General features: G+C 45.8%; 1 protein-coding gene across 4 annotated transcripts in view; it reads left to right on the forward strand.

Moving 5' to 3' along the window:
- dock11 (dedicator of cytokinesis 11) overlaps positions 1-26,120 on the forward strand; it is a 115,573-nt gene that overhangs the window by 73,560 nt on the left and 15,893 nt on the right. For all 4 annotated transcript variants that reach the window (XM_079491133.1, XM_079491134.1, XM_079491135.1 and 1 more), the window contains 14 exons: positions 1,381-1,565; positions 4,359-4,472; positions 5,367-5,442; positions 5,828-5,919; positions 7,473-7,593; positions 9,118-9,184; positions 10,330-10,377; positions 10,957-11,105; positions 12,222-12,337; positions 13,430-13,567; positions 13,879-14,061; positions 15,596-15,709; positions 17,850-18,065; positions 23,644-23,701. In XM_079491133.1, the coding sequence (XP_079347259.1) occupies positions 1,381-1,565; positions 4,359-4,472; positions 5,367-5,442; positions 5,828-5,919; positions 7,473-7,593; positions 9,118-9,184; positions 10,330-10,377; positions 10,957-11,105; positions 12,222-12,337; positions 13,430-13,567; positions 13,879-14,061; positions 15,596-15,709; positions 17,850-18,065; positions 23,644-23,701 (1,677 nt within the window). The remainder of the gene's footprint in view (positions 1-1,380; positions 1,566-4,358; positions 4,473-5,366; positions 5,443-5,827; positions 5,920-7,472; positions 7,594-9,117; positions 9,185-10,329; positions 10,378-10,956; positions 11,106-12,221; positions 12,338-13,429; positions 13,568-13,878; positions 14,062-15,595; positions 15,710-17,849; positions 18,066-23,643; positions 23,702-26,120) is intronic.

A 26,120-nucleotide genomic window follows, 5' to 3' on the forward strand; every position in this document is an offset into this window, starting at 1 on the left:
CAGTGATGTTCAGAGAGAGAGCACCTGAGTCTTAACGGAGCACCACAGAATTAGACCATTAGTTATTAGACAAAAGTGATTGAAATATAATTCACTTTCTCTGCAGTCTCTGCAAGTACTTGGTAAAATACCAGCTTCAGTAAGTTACTGGATAATTACATATACAGTAGTGTAAAACACCTTTAGTATTTATTACCCATAAATTCAAGTTATTATATTTTATTTGTCACAGCTTTGACGGTGCAGTTTTGATTTTGTCAACTAAAACTATGACATTTCTTTTTTTTTTTTTTTTTTTACTGACGAAAACTAAAGAAAAACTAAGCTATAATGACTAAAATTAAGACTAAATATACTGACAATTTCGTCAAGAAAAATGTTAGGGAGTGGAGAAGAGATCCATTTTATGCTTGGTTGCACTCGGAAAATAGTATAGATCTAGAAGCTCACAACGGGTCGCAGGTGTCAAAATCAACACTATGTCAGTGTATTACTCAGTACGTTGTACATTCCTGGGAGAGTAAAGGCCCATTTATACTCGACATAGAATGTTTGTTATCCTGCGTTCATGCCGTCCATCTTTGTGCACGTTTCCTGAGAGCTTTACGGATACGACGTGTGTCACGTATCTACAGTACAAGGTGCAGATAGTGCAATGTACGTTGCGTTATGAACATATACGGTACGTACATGCTGTATGTATACGTTCAGAACAGGAGTATAAATGGGCCTTGATACTAGGCAGAACTGGACTGTGAAGGAAAGGGGCAATCATTTTGTTCCCATCGAATTGCCATGTTCTTAAGTCCCTTTAGTTGTTTCTATGTAAGTATGTGTCACACTTCGTCCTTAAGTGAAGGTAGTGTGGTCCAAAAAGGCACTTGAAACAGCTCTCAAAGTACTCCAAGAACACTCAAAGAGCAAAATACCAAGAATGCAAGTCGGATTCCTTTTATGCACAAGCAAACGTTTTTTATTCTAATTAAATATCTCCCCCGAGCCATAGGTACTCCTTTTGGTCTAGTGGTTAAGATATTGGACTTTCACGCGGGAGACCCGAGTACGAATCCCGGGTGTTACATTTGGTTCCAGGGGGTCTCCTGCAAAATTATTGATAGTTAGGAAGCAAAAAAATGGACACTTACAGGTTTTGGAACTCTGGTAACATACAAATGGAACCAAATTGACGCTTACAAGTCCATTTGGTTCCATTTGTACACTGTCAGAATCAGGTACAAATGGCCTAAAAATGCATATATAGTACATTTGAGAACCACTGCTCTACCATAGCCTGTGTAAGGGGGGTCCCCAATCCCCATGCACTGGATCCCTGACACCCCTCTGTGTGACTCCCCCACCCCGTCCGAACACCCCCCATAGATCAGAGCCTGGAGTTCAGCCTGACGGAGGACTACTGCACCAACCACTTCCTGGTGGGTCTGCTGCTGCGGGAGGTGGCGGGCGCCGTGCAGACGCAGGGCCCCGACGTCAGGCAGCTGGCCGTCGCCGTGCTGAAGAACCTGCTCATCAAGCACGCCATGGACGACCGCTACACCACCTACAAGGTGCACAGCGCACACACACGCACGCACGCATGCACGCACACATGCACCATGGACGACCGCTACACCACCTACAAGGTGCACAACACACACACGCACGCACGCATGCACGCACACATGCACCATGGACGACCGCTACACCACCTACAAGGTGCACAGCACACACACACGCACGCACGCATGCACGCACACATGCACCATGGACGACCGCTACACCACCTACAAGGTGCACAGCACACACACGCACGCACGCATGCACGCACACATGCACCATGGACGACCGCTACACCACCTACAAGGTGCACAGCGCACACACACGCACGCACGCATGCACGCACACATGCACCATGGACGACCGCTACACCACCTACAAGGTGCACAGCGCACACACACGCACGCATGCACGCACACATGCACCATGGGCGACCGCTACACCACCTACAAGGTGCACAGCGCACGCACGCATTCACGCACGCACACACACACACACACACATACATACACACACATACACATGCCATGGACAACCGCTGCACCACATACAAGGTGCACAGCACACACACACACACACACAGACAGACACACGCACACACACACACACACACATACATACACACACATACACATGCCATGGACGACCGCTACACCACCTACAAGGTGCACAGCGCACACACACGCACGCACGCATGCACGCACACATGCACCATGGACGACCGCTACACCACCTACAAGGTGCACAGCGCACACACACGCACGCATGCACGCACACATGCACCATGGGCGAACGCTACACCACCTACAAGGTGCACAGCGCACGCACGCATTCACGCACGCACAAACACACACACACACACACACATACATACACACACATACACATGCCATGGACAACCGCTGCACCACATACAAGGTGCACAGCACAGCACACACACACACACACACACACACACACACACACCACGCCATGGACAACCCCTACACCACGTACAAGGTGCACAGCGCACACACACACGCGTCATGGACGCTACACCACGTGTGCAGCACAATTCCATGCTGTATTGATGTTGGTTTAGGAGAGGTCCGTGGCTGCGGGGGCCAGAGGAACGTGCGGGGAGGCAGGCGTGGGGGAGCGCACGGCCAACTGGTATAAGAATTTCTGAGTCGCGTCCTGCCGGTCTCCCACGGGACTCCCCCTCCCCCAACACCCCCCCCCCCCCCCCCCCCCTCTCCCCCATTGACTCTCCCTCACACTCCTCATGTTGCTTTACACCGGCCGTTTTTAATTTGGCACGGCGGCATCGTTCGCACGCCGGCCCTCCTTATCGATGGATCGATGGCTTCTTGCCTGGGCCTGTCTGTCTGTCTGCCGTGCGGCGACGGCCTGTCTGTCTGTCTGCCGTGCGGCGACGGAGCTTGACTGTTCTGGCAAGTGGCAATTATCTACTCACCCACTCCCTTCTGCATGCACCTGTCTGACTGATTTAAGACTTGGGGAAAAATACAAGGGAACAACCCTTTCACACACACATACACACACACACACACACACGCACATACACACACACACACACACACACACACAGTCACACAGTCACGCACACACACACACACACACAATCACACACACACACACACACACCACGTCATGGACGACGTACAAGGTGCACAGCATATACAGTAGAGTTACACATTTTCAACCTTTTTCACATAAAGTCCCATTATTTATTCAGCATCTGAGCCACGGGACCACCATTTCACAGTCACGCCTCTCAGACCCAAAACGAAAGAATATCTTGTTGTAGTTGGATAAGATTTTGTCCACAATTCCATGCTGTATGATGTTGGTTTAGGAGAGACAACAGGCAAACGTTGATCAAAACATAAAGCAGTAAAAAGCCATACAGTACAAACGTTGCAGATGGACAGACAATAACCTGTACAGAGAAAGCAAAGTTCATGAAGTTTAGCACGATAAGGAGGTCTGTTATGCAAACGATGTCTTGCTCATGCAAATAGACACAGGCACCAGACAGCATTAGTCCAGCGACTGTGGGTAGCTGGACAGGTGGCTCTCGGATATTGTGTACTGATTACAGATAAGAAACTGGCCAAAAGATTGGCCTCTCTTTTACTGCATTACAAACATTTCTGTTTGTAATGTACTGCAAGAAAAATAGTCCCCTATCATTTCCTTCCCCAATTTTCCTTCAACAAATTTCCACCAAGTTTTGTGGCGGCAAACCTGTCCCCTAGAGGGTGCTGTGACTCACCTATGCAGATCTCTGGTCTAGATCAGGGGTTCTCAACCAGTGGTCCGGGGACCACCAGAGAGTTGTTGTAACCAAATAGACCTTTATAGATCTTTAACTCTTGAGAGCGTAAAGTGGTTTCATTTTAGAGTTAAATTGTTGTTAAACAACTGCATTACTTAATTTACAAGAAGTCGGCACAATTAGAGAATGTAGAAGAATTGTTATTTTGATCGTTTGCCTGTTATCTCTCCTAGTGGTACCAACATCAATACAGCATGGAATTGTGGACAAAATCTTATCCAACATCAAAATATTCAAAGTTTTGCGTCTGAGAGGCTAAATTTTATCAAACGGTCCCGTGGATCAAATGCCCAATAAATAATCGGCCTCGATAGAAAAAGGGTTGAAAACCACTAGACAAACAGTGCTCCATATTGCCTTGTTGCTGCTCTCATCCACCGCTGTGTTAAAACCACTAGACAAACAGTGCTCCATATTGCCTTGTTGCTGCTCTCATCCACCGCTGTGTTTTGTGTGTTTTCAGAACCAGCAGGCCCGGATCTGTCTCCTCTACCTGCCACTGTTGGAGCTGCTCTATCAGAACCTCAAGCAGCTGTCTGCCCAGCCCAGCATGTCCAGCCCGGGCCTGGGTCTCAATGTGAGTCAGTCAGTCCCATCTGAGGAATCTCCCTGCTTCTCTGAGCCTCACAGTCAGTCAGTCCCCTCTGAGGAATCCCCCTGCTTCTCTGAGCCTCACAGTCAGTCAGTCCCCTCTGAGGAATCTCCCTGCTTCTCTGAGCCTCACGTGTTGCACATTTCTCTGATTGATTGACAAGACTGATGCCTTGTTGTTAATCCCATTTTGACCTGAGATCAGATTCTAAAAATGTCTTCTACATCCTGACAGTTTTCTGAAAAAGCTATGTTTCTATGTCAGTCGTTCTTCAAAAATAGCAGACCTACAAGCTCGTAGCGCGCCACTCGGTGGTGCGCTATGAGCTTGTAGATATCTACAAAATATTTGACATAAATCTTGTACAGATTTATGTCATTACAAATTTCAAACATCCAAATTATTCAACCTTTTAAAAGATAAAGCTCAAAATGTGTCACATTGCGACAGCTTGTAGAGCTACAGTACCGGTATATTGGTTTAAACTGATTAAATTAAACTGATTTCGATGCTATATTAACTTATTTAGCTGGGGACAGCCTGGAGCTAGCAAGAAAAGCATTTAGTTTTAGTACATCACCATACAAGTGTTCATCATTTATTACCTTGGCCCACGTTTTAACTACACTTGGCTACACTCGGTACGCTCAACTGAGCACATCCCCGGTGTGCATTTCCGAACGCACCCTTTTTAATGGTTTCATTGATGGTATTTTTGTAACTTTTATTATCTGTATTTACTACTATACATACAGCATGTTGTAACATGTTTGCTACAGTTGGTGAGATGAAGGTGACTGTTAAAAACATTCTTCCCGTTAATCTTTGAAGCAGATAACAAGCACTTCATGCTTCGTGTTTGTTGTTGTCCTCCTGCAGGGATCCAGAGATGACCTGATCTCAAACAGCTCCATAGACACCCGCAGAACCAGCACTGCCATTGACAAAGACCACGGTAAGAGTCGACCAGAGAGCTTTTATCTCTTTAGCAACAGTATACTATACAGTAACTTCTCCCTCATACAAACAAGACCAACGTGTCATATTAGTATTTGGCTAGATGTACTTTACATTATCGGGTAGATCAGGGCACCCGCTTTGAATGTTTTCAACTGATAATCACAAACAATATGTTCTTATCAAGACCAAACTGACTTACATGGCCAGTTAAGACTGATATGAGGTTAATGGAATTTTGTGGCCGGTTAAAACTGAGGTTAGGGTTAGGGGTTAGTTAGTGTCAGATTTAGCTGTTACACTTAGTAATAGTCAACTAACCTGGGGGTCCATGAAATGAAATAGCTTGAGAATCACTGACTTAGACTCTGCATCATCTCCAGGTCTGCTTGCTCAGAACGGCCATGTGGTTGTGAGGAGAGAAGACTCCAGAGGCTCGTTCTTCATGGACCCAGGAACCCCGGACAGCATTGAGGTGAGTCAGAGTAGATCAGATCTAATGCTCTTCATGGACCCAGGAACCCCGGACAGCATTGAAGGTGAGTCAGAGACAGTAGATCAGACCTAATGCTCTTCATAAACCCAGGAACAGCATTGAGGTGAGTAGGAGGAGAGCAGATCACACCTAATGCCTTGCTCACCGAATGTCGTGGGCTCAATTCCAACACAGGACCTTTGCTGCATATCATCACCGCCCTGTCATTATCCATTGTGTACTTTATGAAGCAAGCAATATTCATTCCAATAATATTAGTAAACAGAAAATACATTTCCAGCTGGGTTGTTATGAGTCGAGTCGAGTGTGGTGTGACCAAAAGCACAGCAACGAGGAGGCAGATTAAGGATTAAAACCTGGGCATATTTTATTCACAGCAAGGTGGGGGTAAAAGGGGTAAGGGCTCTCCGTAGGCTGCTCGACATAGCTCGAGTCCCGAAAGCACTGCAGAGGAGAGGAGAAGGCAGAGTCAGGGGCAGGATCACAGACGAGAATACAACGCACAGTAACGGCGTGACGTTTACTGGCTGAGAACCTGAAGTCTGGCTGTCTAACTTCACCACCAGAGGCTTTTGTAGCCTCTGGAGCTGATTGCTGACGCCGAACAGGAGTGGAGATTGGAGCTTGGGAAACACCTGTGCTAAGGTGTGCCGTGGACTCGGAGTGAGCTGACGGGCACAGAGCACTCACAGCACTTGTGATGTGGAGTCGATGGGGAGCGAGACGTAACCCAACAGAGATCATGTATATGCTTGTTGTGTTCCAGTTGTTTTCTATATTATGGCACTTTATTTCATTCACTTTAAAGCTGGTTTACGACCTCTGCGTGTTGATCCTTCAGTTAAAGGATCAATGTCATGTAACCCCCTTCCCAATTTAGGCACTGATGATAATATTTTCCTTTTTTTTTGTGGTGCAACCACTCCAAGGAACAGCAATGTCCGTCCTCCTTAGAGTACCAGTAGGGGCAAAAGTGGCGCTGTTGTGCCAGAAACAGAGAGAGAGATAGTGTTGCACTGTTGCCTGCTAATTACAGAGCGAGAGAGAGAGAGAGAGGCAGGGGGAGAGGGGAGTTGCACCACTCAGTTCACACAGGTGTGATTTTTTTTTTAAATTGTTAGCCCCAGCCAGTGGTTGAGAGCCTTGTTTGCAACTTGCAAGTATTTTAACATGAGTTGAAATATCTCTGGAAAACGTATTAAAATAAACAATTATCTGCTTGCTTGTGTGTGTGCGTGCACCCGCGTGCCACGTGCGTGCGTGCGTGCGTGCGTGCGTGCGTGCCTGCGTGCGTGCGTATGTTGTCTTCCAGCTCCACAGACGCTGCTCCACCATGAGCAGCAGCCCACTGCCTCCGCCAGGCAGACTGGGACAGTATGAGATCATGATGAGATGTATGATGAGATGTATGTTGTCTTCCAGCTCCACAGACGCTGCTCCACCATGAGCAGCAGCCCGCTGCCTCCGCCAGGCAGACTGGGACAGTATGAGATCATGATGAGATGTATGATGAGATGTATGTTGTCTTCCAGCTCCACAGACGCTGCTCCACCATGAGCAGCAGCCCGCTGCCTCCGCCAGGCAGACTGGGACAGTATGAGATCAAAGGGCTTCTGCTGTGCTTCCTGCACATCGTCAGGACACTGTCGGAAGGTCAGCCAACAACACAGCTACTGTGTTTAACCCATTTTGGGCGGGAACCGCTTTTTGGTGTTTTAAGCATACTTTTTTTTAGCCATTGAAAAATAGCAGATCTACAAGCTCCGAGTGCCGCACTACGAGCTTGTAGGTCTGCTATTTTTTTTCTTTTTTCTTTTTTTTTGTGGCTTTCACCTTTATTTTATTTTTTATTTTTATGGAGGGACAGACAGTAGGCTGACAGGAAATGGGGAGAGAGATGGGGGGGAAGACATGCAGTGAAGGCCGTCGGGATCGGGAGTCGAACCCGCGGCACACTGCCAGACTGGATTACCAGCCAAGGTGCCTGGACCGCTGAGCCACGGCCCAGGCCAGAGCCAAAGTTTTTAACTAAAATCTTTTCTTCTGGGGTGTCCCTGGAACAACATATTTTCAGATGGGGGTCGGCGGCCAATTGCATATAATCTTGGGGGTCCTTGACATGAAAATGTTTGAGAACGACTGATATAGAATCAGAAAACTGATTTAGAAGACATTTGTAGAATCGTTCCCAGGTCAAAATGGGTTAATGTAACTACCACGGTGGTTTTCAACCCTTTTCACATCAAGGTCCCATTATTTATTTGGCATTTAAGCCACGGATGGACCACCATTTGAGGAGATTTACCGTCTCAAGATACAAAACTAAAGAATATTTTTGTTATCGTTGATGTTGGTACCATTAGGAGAGATAACAGTGAGTCATAATTATGATCAAAATAACAATTATTTTACATTCTCTAATTGTGTAGGCTGTTTGTAAATTAAGCAATGCGGATGTTTGACAGTAATGTAACGGGTTAATTTGGTTTCATTTTACGCTCTCAAGAGTTACTTTATGGTTTTATTTTACGTTCATGGTTACGTTCAGGGTTTCATTTTACGTACAACATGGTTTCATGGTTTCATTTGACACTATCAACAGTTAAAGATCTAATAAGGGTCCATTTGGTTACCAACTCTCCATCATTTAGCTGGGGACCACCTGGAACCCCCTCAAGAAGGACCACTGGTGGTCCCCGGACCACTGGTTGAAAACCACTGTACCACCAGGGTTCAGCTTGTATAAAAACACAGCGGACATTTTCCTAACCACTCAAGCCTTCGTCGTATTGGGAAATAGAGAAAATAACAGCTCTACAAGCTTATTGGCTACTTTAGTTATTTCTGTATTTTTGCCCAAAATAGGGACACCAGTCATATGTATGATAGTTAACATAATAGTAATAATGCATTTTATTTTTAAATCACTTTACATTTTGCACAAATCGTGCAAGTGCTACAGGGTTTAAATAAAATACAAGCTACGGATAAAAGTAGATTTAAAAAAATAAGTAAAATGAAGAAAAAAAGAAAAGAAAAAAGGATCATAAATCTAAGAGAATGCTTACAAGGTCTACAACCCTACTGTAATGTACAAAGAAATCATACTGTAGAAACACAAAACACAATGGTTCTCTGTGGCGTCACCTGCAATGATGGGTCATTCTTTGTCCTCAGACACTCTGCTGGCCTACTGGAACAAAGTCAGCCCTCAAGACATCATGAACTTCCTCAGTCTGCTGGAGTAAGTAGCATCGTCTCCTGCAGTGCAGACAATAGAATAATATTTAAACACTTGCTTATCCAGCCTGTCATCGCATGCAACAGTTACCAATCTGTTTATCCACCAGTCTTCTTTGCACTTTGTAAGCCAAAGTAAAGCTTGGTTTTGCTGGAGTCTCGTTCGTTTCTGAGGCCAACAGTAGTAATGAAATAAAGTTGAATAACCTGAGGGAAAAAGAGCAAAAATAATGGTTTGTGATGGGAAAATAGTAGAGTAAATGCCACCTATGAACTTTGAATTTTTGAACGGAAAGAAAATGATGTATTAGCCCATTTAGAGTAGACCTGAGGCCGATTGTACTACTGTACGATTAACTAAAAGGACACAGATGATGGATTGAAAATAGAGATGTCCCAATACTGTATCGGTATCGGAAAAGTATCGGTATCTGCCCTTATTTGTCATATCGGGTCATATCGGTATCGACGAATATGCCAGTCTAACCACCGATCCGACACGGGTAAGGGGTTGACACTTTGGCAGGAAAATAAAATGTTGGGGCATGTGGAGTTTGGTTTCGAGTTGCCCAAACTGCAAGCAATACTGCTTGCTCTGGGTGGATCTTTGTTGGTTGTAAAGTGTCTTGAGACAACTTGTTGTGATTTGACACTTTAATAAAATTGAATTGAATTGAATTGAAAGTGCACATTTGAGTGAGGAGTCTGCTATAAACACAACATGAGAGCTAGATAGCTACTGTATAAACACAACACAAGAGCTAGATAGCTATAAACACAACACAAGATAAATAGCTAGATAGCTATAAACACAACACGAGATATATAGCTAGATAGCTATAAACACAACACGAGATATATAGCTATATAGCTATAAACACAACACGAGATATATAGCTAGATAGCTATAAAAACAACACGAGAATACAACACTGGTTTCGGTATCGGCTAACACAAATTGTGGTATCGGGATCGGATCGGGAACGAAAAACATCCCTCATTGAAAATGATTACAACGTATAGGTTTAACAACAGGTCTAAATCAACTATGGGTGCGCTGGGCATTCGTATGGTGCTGCGAGGGCTAGGGTTACTCGCCCCTCACATCTCTAACCTTCTCTCTCTCTCTTCCGTCGGTGGTCACTTCAGGGCGTGTCTGGTCCAGTTCCGCTACATTGGAAAGAGGAACATTGGCAGGTAACACACACGCACGCAAGCATGCACGCACGCACGCACATACAGTACACACACACGCACACAGAGCGGCCTTTACCCCAAACCACCTGTGATGTCTATATATCTAATATGTCTGATTGTTGAACAGGCCACGTGCAGGATGCCTTTGTTGTGTAGATGTTGTGTAGATATATTTAATTTTGTGTGTGTGTGTGTGTGTGTGTGTGTGTGTGTGTGTGTGTGTGTGTGTGTGTGTGTGTGTGTGTGTGTGTGTGTGTGTGTGTGTGTGTGTGTGTGTGTGTGTGTGTGTGTGTGTGTGTGTGTGTGTGTGTGTGTGTGTGTGTGCGACAAGTATGTCAACTATACTGTATGTAGCAATGTATGATTGCCTTCTATGCACTTTGTAACTGGCTGCTCTCCCATTGTCTGACTGCACTGGCACTGTTTATGTCCTTTGTACAAGGAATTCCTGCACTTCTGATTATGCGGACATGAATAAACATTTCAAGTGTGTGTGTGTGTGACTGTGTGTGTGTGTGACTGTGTGTGTGCGTGTGTGTGTTTGTCTGTGTGTGCGTGCCTGCGTGCGTGCGTGCACAGGACTCAGGATGCGTGGGTGTCGAAGCTGTTCTCCTCAGACAGGAATAAGTCTCAGACCATGCCAGCCATGCGCTGTAACCGAGCCAGCCTCCTGCAGACCAGGATGCAACAGTTCAGCATCACGGACACCTCGCTCACTCTCAACATGGGTACGCCAGCACAATGCAAAAGCTGCCCTTAAGATGCCCTGAGAGCAGCAAATTAACATAGTTGTTTTATATTTTGACTTTTCATTGAGTCATATTTTGACGGCAGTAACTGCCTGTCATAATTTCACCCCCCTCCCTATCTAAGTATTAGACAGTATAAACATGTTGATATTAATTTTGTATTCATCTTTAGGCCCCCCCCCATCAAAGCATGAGTGTCTAAGTATTGGACAGTATGTATCACACTTAAGCTGCCCTGAGAGCAGCATTCAAAAGCTGCCCTCACAGCAGCAAATTAACATTGTTGTATTAGGCCAGTCAATCTAAGCAAAAAGGCGTGCGTGCGTTCCAGGAACTGGGCCTTCAGAAGCAGAGGTCCATCATCACACTAACTAACATTAACATTGTGTTCCAGGAACTGGTCCTTCAGAAGCAGAGGTCCATCATCACACTAACATTAACATTAACATTGTGTTCCAGGAACTGGTCCTTCAGAAGCAGAGGTCCATCATCACACTAACATTAACATTGTGTTCCAGGACCTGGTCCTTCAGAAGCAGAGGTCCATCATCACACTAACATTAACATTTGATTGTGTTCCAGGAACTGGGCCTTCAGAAGCAGAGGTCCATCATCACACTAACATTAACATTGTGTTCCAGGAACTGGACCTTCAGAAGCAGAGGTCCATCATCACATTAACATTGTGTTCCAGGAACTGGGCCTTCAGAAGCAGAGGTCCATCATCACATTAACATTAACATTGTGTTCCAGGAACTGGTCCTTCAGAAGCAGAGGTCCATCATCACATTAACATTGTGTTCCAGGAACTGGGCCTTCAGAAGCAGAGGTTCATCATCACACTAACATGAACATTGTGTTCCAGGAACTGGGCCTTCAGAAGCAGAGGTCCATCATCACATTAACATTAACATTGTGTTCCAGGAACTGGTCCTTCAGAAGCAGAGGTCCATCATCACATTAACATTAACATTGTGTTCCAGGAACTGGTCCTTCAGAAGCAGAGGTCCATCATCACATTAACATTGTGTTCCAGGAACTGGGCCTTCAGAAGCAGAGGTTCATCATCACACTAACATTAACATTGTGTTCCAGGAACTGGGCCTTCAGAAGCAGAAGTCCATCATCAGGCCCTCCTGGAAGGAAACATCTCTACCGAGGCCTGTCTCACAGTGCTGGATGTCCTCTCTCTCTTCACTCAGTGCTTTAAGGTTGTCTGATACACGCACGCACGCACGCACGCAGCTTGTAACTGCACAGATCAGTGGTTTTCAACCTTTTTCATGTCCAGGCCCATTATTTATTCTATCTGCATGTGAACCACGGACCACCATATTTAGCCTCTCAGACCCAAAACTAAAGAATATTTTTGTTGTATTGATGTTGGAACCATTAGGAGAGATAACAGGCAAACATGTTGTATTGATGTTGGTACCATTAGGAGAGATAACAGGCAAACATGTTGTATTGATGTTGGTACCATTAGGAGAGATAACAGGCAAACATGTTGTATTGATGTTGGTACCATTAGGAGAGATAACAGGCAAACATGTTGTATTGATGTTGGTACCATAGGAGAGATAACAGGCAAAACGTTGATACAAATAAACAATTATTCTACATTCTCAAATTGTGTAGACTTCTTGGAAGTAATGCAGATGTTTAACAATAATCCAACTCTTGAGTTAAAGATCTATAAGGGTCCATTTGGTTACCAACCCTTGAGTTAACCCATTTTGACCTGTGATCAGATTCTAAAAATGTCTTCTACATCCTGACAGTTTTCTGAAAAAGCTATGTTTCTATGTCAGTCGTTCTTCGATTTTTCAAAAATAGCAGACCTACAAGCTCGTAGCTCGCCACTCGGTGGCGCGCTATGAGCTTGTAGATCTGCTATTTTTAGCATATCTATATTAGCATATCTGCTATTTTAAGCATAACATAATGCTAACACCAAAAGGGGTTCCCGCCCAGAATGGGTTAAAGATGTATAAGGGTCCATTTGGTTACCAACCCTTGCCTCATCTAGCTGGGGACCACCTGGAACCCCTTCAAGTGGTCACTGACATACTGTAGATGATTGGTATACATACTTACTTATACTCCATTATACAAGATGTACACACTAACGTGTGTGTGTGTGTGTGTGTGTGTGTGTGTGTGTGTGTGTGTGTGTGTGTGTGTGTGTGTGTGTGTGTGTGTGTGTGTGTGTGTGTGTGTGTGTGTGTGTGTGTGTGTGTGTGTGTGTGTGTGTGTGCTCGTGTGTGCTCGTGTGTGTGTGTGTGCTCGTGTGTGTGTGACAGACTCAGCTGCTGGACAGTGACGGTCACAACCCGCTGATGAAGAAGGTGTTTGACCTCTACCTGACCTTCCTTAAGGTCAGCCAATCAGAGGCAGCTCTCAGGCACGTGTTCTCCGCCCTCAGAGCCTTCATCAACAAGGTGCGATCAGGATCACACACGCACCCACGCACGCACACATACACACTCATTGTGTTTGTCGCCACTATAGGGCTGAAACTATTCATTATTTTATCAGCGATTTGTCCACCGATTACATTTTCGATTGAGGAGATCAATCAACACTTTTTCCATGTTTTTCGTGATTTTTAATTTATCAACAAAATGTATCGGGTCCTACCCCTTCTTTTGTCTAAATACCTCAAATCGTATACTCTTCAAATCGTATATACTACTGTTCAAGGGGCGCGTGGCGCTGTGTGACGTACTGATGTTGTGTTGTCCCTGTACAGTTTCCGTCGGTGCTGTTCAAGGGCCGCGTGACGCTGTGCGAGGTGCTGTGCTACGAGGTGCTGAAGTGCTGCGTGTCCAAGCTGGGCTCGCTGCGGGCCGAGGCCTCCGCCCTGCTCTACCTGCTCATGAGACACAACTACGAGTACACCAAGAGGAAGACCTTCCTGCGCACGCACCTGCAGGTAGGAGGCGCTAGTCATCGACGACTAACACAGCTCTACAAGCTCACAATGAGCTTGCCAAGTTGCATGCTGTTTGTGAGTTTATTTGCATGCGTGTCTGTCTGCTGGGTCTACTTGTGTGTTTGTGTGCCCACAGTACAGTTTTTACTGTGGTTTGATTTGGTTGAACAATCAGATATGGGGCTGTGTGCGTGCGTGCGTGCGTGCGTGTGTGTGTGTGTGCCTCATGCCTTGATGCCTCACAGGCTCGAGCGTACATGAGAGTTAGAAAGATGGACTTTACCACGCTCTACCTTTCACACAAGAGATACATTATTTTCACAACCCGAACAAGAGGGACGTCAGTATCATATTTTGGGAAACACGTACTGTACTTAAACATGACTCATGCTAACCCTACATGCATTCCTAGTTTATTTCACATCATTGTTCCTGGCTCTCTCTCTCCTGTGTTCACTACGGAGCTCCTCTCGGGCTGTTTTCTTTATGATAGAGTAGGAGCGAACGCACCCCGCTGACTTCCCGGCCGCGCATTAACCCATTCAGGACGGGAACGCCTTTTGGTGTCTTAAGCATTATGTTATACCTATAGCTATTGAAAAATAGCAGATCTACAAGCTCGTAGCGTGGCACTTGGTGCCGCGCTACAAGCTTGTAGATCTGCTATTTTTTGAAAAATCGTGAAAACGTTTTTTTAACTCAAATCTTTGCATCTGGGCCTTGGGGGTCCCTGAAACAACATATTTTCAGATGGGGGTCACAGCCAAATACAGATACTTGGGGGGTCCTTGACATGAAAAAGGTTGAGCACCTGCACTGACACAGGTTTTTCAGAAAACTGTTAAGATTTAGAAGCCATTTTCTTTTTAGAATCGGCCTCAGTCCTGAACGGGTTAAAGAAGGCGTCCGGTAGCTCCTCGTGGGGTTCCGGTTTGATGGACGTCTGCAACACATTATGTCTGACTAACACTGAGACGTTTCTGACCACTGGTGACCTCGCCGATCAATCCTTCATCCTGCGTTCTCACCCTCTCCTGCTCTTCCTCTCCTCCTTCTCCTCTTCCTCCTCCTCCTCCTCTTCCTCCTCCTCACGTCCCTGAACCTCCTTTCTTCTCCTTCCTCCTTCCTCAATCCCTCCCATCTTCTCCTCTTTATTTCACCTCCTCTGCATCTTCCCTCACTCCCTCCCATCTTCTCCTCTTCTTTCACCTCCTCTGCATCTTCCCTCACTCCTGTGTGTGTGTGTGTGTGTGTGTGTGTGTGTGTGTGTGTGTGTGTGTGTGTGTGTGTGTGTGTGTGTGTGTGTGTGTGTGTGTGTGTGTGTGTGTGTGTGTGTGTGTGTGTGTGTGTGTGTGTGTGTGTGTGTCCAGAATGTTCAACTGTTAGACAGATGTTATGTTCTTATCGTACGTATGATTCTTGATGACTACCATGTGTTCTTCTTGTGCTTACTGTAAGTCACTATGGGCTAAGAGCGTCTGCTAAATGCCTAAGTTGAAAAGTAAGTGTGTGACTGTGTGCGTGTGCGTCGCAGATCATCATCGCCGTGAGCCAGCTGATCTCTGACGTGGCGCTGACGGGCAGCTCGCGCTTCCAGGAATCTCTGTCCATCATCAACAACTTCGCCAACAGCGACAAGGCCATGAAGGTAACAGAGGGGGGTTGAAACCGTGTTGATTTCGTCGACTAATGTACTATGACCAAGAACAGCACAAATACCATACGAGTAGGGCAACCAAATGGTCAGCTACGTCCTGAAATGTGCTGTCAAAATCAACACTGGATTATTTGAAAGCCAGTATCTGTCAAAGCAAATTGTCACTTAGGGACACTCTCTCTCTCTCTCTCTCTACAGTTCCTGTTACGTATACACTAGTGATGAGAGATCACTAACTTACTGCCATCCCATTAGTTATTAGCTGAGAGAAACACTTAGAAACACAGAGCTCTCTCTTCCCAGGACAAGTTGTATACACTTAGCACTATGTTGGGAATCTGCGAGCAATCCAAACATGACTGTGTTTATTCTCCGGGAACATTTCAAACCATACATGGGCAACTGGCGGCCCGGGGGCCACATGTGCCAAACGTGTCGCAGTGCGGCGTGTTTTGAGCTTGTAGATCGGCTATTTTTGCTACGACAGTAATATGCAATGTGGCCCTCTGGAGTGAGGGGTGTGGAAATAATATAGTGGCCCTCTCCATCGTCAAAGTTGCCCAACCCTGGGGCGCCCGCTGGCCAAGTGGTCCAGGCGCATAATGCCACATATAGGCTTTGTTCGAGTCTCGTTCATGACGTCCTTTGCTGCGTGTCTCTAGCCTGGTTAATAAACCAGACCGAATCAGCCGTTGGCAAAAAAAAATTGCCTACCAGCGGATTACGGTCTGGCGAGGCTCAGTAGCACGCCTTTTTCCTACAACCGAGAACAGGTCGGACCAATCGGGACACGGTATGCAATATGGGCGGGCTTTGGTACAGTGACGTTCAATGCTTGAGACTTTTGACTGACAGTAGCTCTGACCAATTGCATCAAAGAGAAAATGTTTGAACCCGCCCCCCGGGAAATGAAATCCAAGTGGAGCCAGCCCAGACTAATATACCGCGACAGTGTTGTGTGATATTAGTCTGGCTTATTAGCCAGGCTAGCGTGTCTCTCCCCTTCTCTCTCTCCCTCTTAACTGTCTCTCTTCACTTGATACTATCAATAAAGGCAGAAAAGACAAAACCACCCCTGATCCAAACAAGCAGACAATGGATAGGAAAGGCTTTCCTCGCCATGTGAGGTTGGCCCTGTAATCCATGTGGTTTGTTTAAAGTGATACACAAACGCACACAGTACATGAAGAGGATGCATAATATTGCATAACCTCGCCCATTGGGCTTGATCAGGGCTCTGATATGACATAGCAGTGGCCGTGGTTTTCTGGTTCTACTGAAAAATCAGCCATTAGTACCACAGACGAAAAACAACAGTCTTAAGTCCAAATTTCAGACTGACCCCTCCACGAAAAGGCCTCGTTGTCCTGAACCCTTATCTATCATTTATATATTATGGATCAATAGTGTGGACTTAGACTGTTATTCGTCTGTGGTACTATTTTGCTCCCATAGAGATTTACAAAAATATTTCTATCAATTATTTTTAAGATGGAGTGCCGTGATTTTTGTATTTTATCCAGTTTTTCATGTGTTTACGAGGTGACAGTACTTCATTAGACCCCTTGGTGTGGTTGTTATGTGCAGTGATGTCTTCCCTTTGTATTTCTTTGTGGAGGCTGAAACCTTGACAGTCAAACGTGCCAATGAAAATAACAGCAATATAGTGACATCACAATATCAACCCCAGACCCCTCCCCCTTTATCATACAACTACAGCTGTGGGGTGCGGCTTCAGTTCAGGTGGATCACCACCCATCACCACCCATCAGGAAAACCAGGCATACTTAATGAACTGGTGGACGTGTCCACATAAAAACGACATTTTAACAAATACTGTACACTTTTTTTGAAAAAAATGATTCCTCCTTATATAATAATAATACCTGATGATCATGTTATAGGGTGGGGAAAAAACCACGGCACTCCATCTTTAATGATTTACAATGACAAACATCTTGTGTATTATTATATTTCATGACATTCATCTGTGTGTGTGTGTGTGTGTGTGTGTGTGTGTGTGTGTGTGTGTGTGTGTGTGTGCGTGCGTGTGCGTGTGCGTGTGCGTGTGCGTGCGCGCGTGTGTGCGTGTGTGCGTGCGTGCTTGCATGTGGCGCTCGCTCACGCACAGTCCACGGCCTTCCCGTCGGAGGTGAAGGGCCTGACCAAGCGGATCCGCACGGTGCTGATGGCCACGGCTCAGATGCGCGAGCACGAGAAGGACCCCGAGATGCTGCTGGACCTCCAGTACAGCCTGGCTCGCTCCTACGCCAGCACGCCCGAGCTCCGACGCACCTGGCTGGACAGCATGGCCCGCGCACACCTCAAGAACGGAGACCTGTCTGAGGTGACGGATGGCTTGCCTTCCCTGTCTGTCTGTCTGTATGTCTGTTTATTGATTGATTGAAATTGATTGATTGAATGAAAACTGTATTAAATGTCAATACAAAATCTGCTAAGAGGATAAAACCAGAAAACTTAAGACTTGTCCTCCATTTTCAATTCATCATAACTTTTAAAGACAGATACAGATACACTTTTTACACAAATATTATATTTATTTAATTTGATAATGTGCCCATCCCATGTTGATCTCCTGCTGCATGCTTGCTGCTTTGGGTACTTTGGGTACTTGTACGAGTGGCCGCAGCAGTAGCCACTCGTACAATTTCAACACACACACACATAAGTGTTTACTTTGTGCACCAAGAGAGTCGTGAAAAAACAAGGGCAATGACCTTGCCTGAAACACATGGGGATCATGTGCATTGATAGAAACGGATTGTTGTTCCATCCGTAACTAAAACTCTTATACATCCAACAAAGCACGGGATCTTATCTACGGCGCAACTTAATCCATTGAGACCTGGAACGCATCCATGTCACGTTAGCGTTTAACCACATTAACCATTAACCCATTTTGGGGCGGGAACCCCTTTTGGTGTTTTAAACATTGTTATAATTTAGCTATTGAAAAATAGCAGATCTACAAGCTCATAGCGCGCCACCGAGTGGCGCGCTATGAACTTGTAGGTCTGCTATTTTTGAAAAATCGTTAAAATGTGCTTCAAATCTTTCCGAAAATTGTCATGATTTAGAAAACTTTTTTTTTTAAATTTCGACGTCAGGCCTGAATGGGTTAAGACATCTGCGACTAAAACTCTGTCTGACACCAAACCAAGCACGGATCTTTATCTACGGCGCAAGACACGGTACATCGTGGGAGCTCACAGTGTTTACAGTCTGCCCAGAGCCACTCCTTGCCAAATGCCAACAGCAGGGCACAGATTTATTATCCCTGGTTTATTGTTGTCATTGACATCGTATCATGGCCAATCTAAGCTGCCTGGAAGTCTTTTTGACAAGGAGGGAGTCCAGCCAAGCCCAGTTTGGTGATGGATTAGTTGAACGTTGTGTCTGGTGGATATTCTTTCAAAAGCACTAAATGGCCTTTGAATGGCACTCATCTCAGACAGATTAATCCCTTTTGAGTTCACAGGGTTCAACGTTTCGATGTATCTGTCACGTCATGTTCGTCAGGTGAGATGCTCCAGTGCCTTCCATCCTCTTGCTACCTGTCCTGCCTCTGAGATGCACCAGGTTAGCCTACCACGGGCTTGAGGCACGGTGGAACTACCTTTTGCATAGCCTTTGAATGGGTGAACGAACGTGAAAACAATAAAACTCCTATTCCATGCTGCTGATGCCGACGGCAGTGGGTTGGAAGATTAGGCACCTCATCAGCGGACCATTCGATAATAACAAAAGCAAAATCTTTTAACGTATTATTATTAGATCCTCCTCCTCCGAGAATCTTTAGTTTATCTGATTGTAATTCCTCATAGGCATAATACCATGCAACGTTTTGCTCCACAAAAACTAACATTTCCGCTTTACCGGGTCAAAGCTTTCTGGGAGGCTGGGAGCTCAGTTTTCTGGGATGTGTAGTTTGTTTTGCGGATCAACGACGACAGACAGAGGCGAACTGTACCGAGGCCAGACAGAGCTAGGCAGACTCGGATCGAAAAAGAACCAACGGACGAAAAGACTATCACGCAAAAAACAAAACGAGGGGGGGCACGGTGGCACAGTTGGTAGTGCTGTCGCCTCACAGCTAGAAGGTCCCACAGCGCTCGGGGCGCTGTGGGTGCTGGTGGCGTGTTTCCTCCTCCGCGTCATCAGTGCCCATACCCAAGGCGGGGTTGGCTAAAGGGCCTTTCTGTGTGGAGTTTGCATGTTCTCCTCGTGTCCCCTAGGGTAGGTACCCTCACAAAAAACATGCAGTAATCCTGGTCTCTAAACTGCCTCCCCCTGGCCAGCCTGATGGAGGGGAAAGGAACTGGTGTTCCTTCCACGCGCTACGTCCAACCAGGGAAACTCCCCCCTGGCAGGTGTAAAGGAGCAACTCAGGCATGAAGGAAGCATGAGTTCAAGTCCGTTGCTCTCCCCATGTCCCCCATATATGGGGACTAGGTTGGCGGAGGGTGTGTAGAGCCCAGGATCACATTAGATAATTGAAACAGGGGTGAAAAATGGGTTAAAAAAACCCTGAAAAAACGATTTTAATGAAAGAAAGAAAGAAATTATTCATGTATTTATTATTATATAAAAAGCAAACTCAATTCGGCCCGCCCAGGCCCACCCATGGCTGCACTAGGGGACTGTAACCCTGAAGCCTAAATTCCCCTTTGGCCAATGGAGATTCCCCTCTGGCTGGGTATTAGATGTTCAAATTGTGTTGATGTTTTGTTGTGTGCTGATGACAAGAAAGAAATGCCTTTGCTTACCTTTTCTATTACCAATAGCCTTGTCTTTGCCGATAAATGGCCGTTGAAAGGGAAACAAATAATGATTACCGCACTCAGTCACTGAGCAAATTGTGACACTGTACTTGTACTGTATGTACAGTGTGTGTGCCATAATACATGATAGATGGTAGGCAAAATGGTTAACCACAATAAAGAACTGCAAACCACCGTAGGCATTTGCAGTATTTGCTTTGTGCAAGTCATTTACCCAACACCGTTTGCACACGAGGGACAAGGATGTGGTATTGCAATTTACAATTTAGGCATTTAGCAGACGCTCTTAATCCAGAGCGACTTACATTAAGCAAAAACAAATAACAAAAGCATGGCATACATCACATATATAAAAAGTAGTTATCATGACTCAAGCGTAAACTAAGAACGTAACAGTGGTAAACTATACATACTATACTATATAATATATTATACGTATTATATGTGTACTATAAAGTGCTATGACTACATAAAAATGCAGTTCTAGTGCTGTCTACGTAACAAGCTATAAGTCTGTTTAAAATCCTAACAAAGTCTACATAAAGTGCTATCTAAGGGGGCTAGGCTAGGGCAAGTGCTACGGGCCATGGTGGAGTCTTCAGACTACGGCGATTGGGAGTGAGGCTGCAGTTCTGACTGTGATGGGAAGTGCAGTGATGGGAAGTTTTGGAGCCAGAAGGGAGAAAGGTTTGGGACGTGTGGAGCAGAACACTGTCCCTGGGAGACGCAGGGTCCTGTTTGGGACGTGTGGAGCAGAACACTGTCCCTGGGAGACGCAGGGTCCTGTTTGGGACAGCAGAACACTGTCCCTGGGACACGCAGGGTCCTGTTTGGGACGTGTGGAGCAGAACACTGTCCCTGGGAGACGCAGGGTCCTGTTTGGGACGTGTGTCCCTGGAACACTGTCCCTGGGAGACGCAGGGTCCTGTTGGGGACGTGTGGAGCAGAACACTGTCCCTGGGAAACGCAGGGTCCTGTTTGGGACGTGTGGAGCAGAACACTGTCCCTGGGAAACGCAGGGTCCTGTTTGGGACGTGTGGAGCAGAACACTGTCCCTGGGAGACGCAGGGTCCTGTTGGGGACGTGTGGAGCAGAACACTGTCCCTGGGAGACGCAGGGTCCTGTTTGGGACGTGTGGAGCAGAACACTGTCCCTGGGAGACGCAGGGTCCTGTTTGGGACGTGTGGAGCAGAACACTGTCCCTGGGAGACGCAGGGTCCTGTTGGGGACGTGTGGAGCAGAACACTGTCCCTGGGAGACGCAGGGTCCTGTTTGGGACGTGTGGAGCAGAACACTGTCCCTGGGAAATGCAGGGTCCTGTTTGGGACGTGTGGAGCAGAACACTGTCCCTGGGAGACGCAGGGTCCTGTTTGGGACGTGTGGAGCAGAACACTGTCCCTGGGAGACGCAGGGTCCTGTTTGGGACGTGTGGAGCAGAACACTGTCCCTGGGAGACGCAGGGTCCTGTTTGGGACGTGTGGAGCAGAACACTGTCCCTGGGAGACGCAGGGTCCTGTTGGGGACGTGTGGAGCAGAACACTGTCCCTGGGAAATGCAGGGTCCTGTTTGGGACGTGTGGAGCAGAACACTGTCCCTGGGAGACGCAGGGTCCTGTTTGGGACGTGTGGAGCAGAACACTGTCCCTGGGAGACGCAGGGTCCTGTTTGGGACGTGTGGACCAGAACACTGTCCCTGGGAGACGCAGGGTCCTGTTGGGGACGTGTGGAGCAGAACACTGTCCCTGGGAGACGCAGGGTCCTGTTTGGGACGTGTGGAGCAGAACACTGTCCCTGGGAGACGCAGGGTCCTGTTTGGGACGTGTGGAGCAGAACACTGTCCCTGGGAGACGCAGGGTCCTGTTGGGGACGTGTGGAGCAGAACACTGTCCCTGGGAGACGCAGGGTCCTGTTGGGGACGTGTGGAGCAGAACACTGTCCCTGGGAGACGCAGGGTCCTGTTTGGGACGTGTGGAGCAGAACACTGTCCCTGGGAGACGCAGGGTCCTGTTTGGGACGTGTGGAGCAGAACACTGTCCCTGGGAGACGCAGGGTCCTGTTGGGGACGTGTGGAGCAGAACACTGTCCCTGGGAGACGCAGGGTCCTGTTTGGGACGTGTGGAGCAGAACACTGTCCCTGTGGGAGACGCAGGGTCCTGTTTGGGACGTGTGGAGCAGAACACTGTCCCTGGGAGACGCAGGGTCCTGTTTGGGACGTGTGGAGCAGAACACTGTCCCTGGGAGACGCAGGGTCCTGTTGGGGACGTGTGGAGCAGAACACTGTCCCTGGGAAACGCAGGGTCCTGTTTGGGACGTGTGGAGCAGAACACTGTCCCTGGGAAACGCAGGGTCCTGTTTGGGACGTGTGGAGCGGAACACTGTCCCTGGGAGACGCAGGGTCCTGTTTGGGACGTGTGGAGCGGAACACTTGTCCCTGGGAGACGCAGGGTCCTGTTTGGGACGTGTGGAGCAGAACACTGTCCCTGGGAGACGCAGGGTCCTGTTTGGGACGTGTGGAGCAGAACACTGTCCCTGGGAGACGCAGGGTCCTGTTTGGGAGAGCTCCATCCCCCAAACAGATTAATGTCTTGTCTTGTAACTGTAGAAGTGTTTAAACACATGCACGCATGCTACTTTATCTTTCCTGTACAGCCTATACTCTTGCCCAGTTAAAACACATCATAACAGAAAGGTTACAGAAAGGTTGGCTCGGATAACCTGGACTCCACATGAACAAACATAACTCTAATCCGGTCTCAGTTTCTCTGTCTGTCTTTCTTTCTCTCTCTCTCTCTCCCTCTGTGTGTGTGTCCATTTATGTGTGCAGTTATATTTATATCTCCATAGTGACCACAGACCTGGCCTTGACCTCTCCTTTTCCATGTACAGTAAAAGTTAAATATTGAGGAAACCTTGTGTGTCCAAAACCATTCCTTTGTTACTATTGCTTTCAAAACATAGTCAAGTAGTGAAAATGGCCGATCCATAAGCTTGTAGATCTGCTGTTTTCACTGCTTCCGTGCGACACTCTTGTGTTATGAAGTAGTAAGTAGGGCATTAATTGACGTGAAGACAGACGGTGATGATATTCACCGGGTCCTTCTATCTTTGCTCTTTGTGTCGACAGGCGGCGATGTGTTACATCCACGTAGCTGCACTGGTGGCAGAGTACCTCCACAGGAAGAGTAAGACCCTCCACCCTGTCCTCCTGCACACACACATTCATTTCAGATACATTTACACTCAGACAGTAAAAATTGATCCCTAAGGGTCGTTTGCACCAAGAAAGATTAAATAAAGCTTAGTTTAGTGTTAATCAAGGATTTGTTGATCAAGGATTAATTTTAATTCGAGTTGTGTTGCACCACTTAATTTTAAGCATTGCTTAACAGATCTCTGATTAAATCCTTAACCTGTGATTAAAATCCATTAAACTGTGATTCAAACTTTAAACTGTGATTAATTCATGGATTAAACTTTGTTGTGTGTCCGCCATCTTGGTTTTGCTGCTGTAAATAAACAGCAGCAGTCGTGAGCATCATTAGCGTTACTATTTCATTCATATTTGAGAATGTTTAAATTAAATTATAGTGCCTGCAGCAAAAATATATATAATAATAAAAACTCGCTCGCTAAAAAAAACAACAGACGTATAAACTCAGAGCTCAATTATTGTCATTACAGAGTCTTTGCTGAATCTGGACCGCCTTTTAAATTCATCATAATCATAATATTCGACTGGGTTTAGACGGTCCCTTATTTTTCTTTGAGGTGCTCTTTCGTTTTCTCTTTCGTTTTCATGAAACCATCTGATATATGCTGCCATGTTGTTTTCATTTAAACCTCCTCTCCTGCTGGTTTAGAATTAATCCCTTATTGATACTTAAATCAAAGTTTAAAGTAGTGGTGCAACAGGATTGACATTAATCCAGGTTTACTGTGAAAACCAAGATTAAAAAAACAAAACCAAGATTAAAAGGATGGTTTAAAACTAAACCGGATTAGTGAAAACTAGGTTTAAAGTTTGGTGCAACTGGATTAATAGATAAACCTTGATTTAAACCAGATTAAGGCTTAATCCTTCTTCGTGCAAACAGCCCTATGGGTTTTAAAGAGGTTATTTCATTGCTCACGAGCATGTGCGTGCGACATAGTCCCCACACTAGTTTAAAATAACCACAGCACATCCCTGGTTGTTATTGACACTGAGAGAACTTGGCACAACAACACTCTCAGTACAGTACCTCTGTAAATTCACTCCTCCTTCAGGAGATATAGCGTGTCATTCTGCTGTTGACACACTGCCCATTCCAGTTCCTAGATGTACATACAGTATGCAAACATGATCCAGCCCTATCCACACCAGAACAAAGCCTAACAGACCCTAAAACAAAGCCTCCGTTCTCTCTGGCCAGGGTTTTGTTTTGTTTTTTGTTTAGGTTCTTTATTTCCATACATGTAAATACCAAACGACACGACACGCGCCGCCGTTTGCCATCCATTAAGCCATTGGGATCTGGAACACACTTGTGTCGCCTTATAGCTTTTGACCACTTTTAACCATCATTTTAATCTTTAGCTGTTGAAAAATATCAGATCTACAAGCTTGTAGATCTGCTATTTTTGATGAAAATGTGGCACAAAGTTTTGAATATATATATATATATATATATATATATATATGTGGCACAAAACTTTGTGCCACATTTTCATTTTCATGTTCATTCACAGCGATCGTTTTTAACTCAAATATTTGCTTCTGGGGGTCTCTGAAACAAAATATTTTGAGATTTGAGGTTCGGCGGCCAAATACATAATACATAATAATATTTGAGGTCGTGGACATGAAAAAGTTTGAGTACCACTCATATAGAAAACGGATTTAGAAGACATTAATTTAGGGTTTATTAAGAGAAGCTGTTAATGCCACCATTTATTATTTTTCAACTCCAGTATTTCAATAATGCTTCTGTGAAAAAAACAATAAACAAAGTTATATATTAAAAAAAAAGAAGACATTAATTTAGTAGTATCTGTTCCCAAGTCTTAAAGGATTATTCCGCCAGTCTCCTAACTGACAACAGCATTCGCTGCTTTCCATAATATGATATACGGTGAAGATGGTCACGCTTTAAACAAAGGATATGCAAATCGTGCAATTTTTCGTGCCACTTTCCCCCACTGAGTGGATGTACAGTAGTGTACAGTAGTGTGCATCTACAATCGCTTATGTATGTTCATTAGAGATAATGTGCATGTTGATTTATTTTGATATTTATGGTAGAAACAGATGTTGAACTGATGATATACAGTAAGCTGAACAATTTACAAATGTAGCCATTTGGCAGACGCTCTTAATCCTGAGCGATTTACATTAAGAAGAGAACAATACTTCATGAGAAATGATACGTAGCTTGCGGAGTTAGTTCAGTCAGATATACTCGAGGGGTTTCATGCAGTGCTCAAGGGCGCATACATATAGAGGGTATGCGCGTGACATCATCATCATACCAGGAGGTTATGCGGGAAAGCCTACTGAGTGGCAAAAAACTACTTTCTGGCCTTGATAGCCCATACATCCAAACAGAAATTTGATTGCATGAA

Source organism: Electrona antarctica (assembly GCF_951216825.1).
Source record: "Electrona antarctica genome assembly, chromosome: 21".
In the NCBI taxonomy this organism is placed as follows: Eukaryota; Metazoa; Chordata; class Actinopteri; order Myctophiformes; family Myctophidae; genus Electrona; species Electrona antarctica.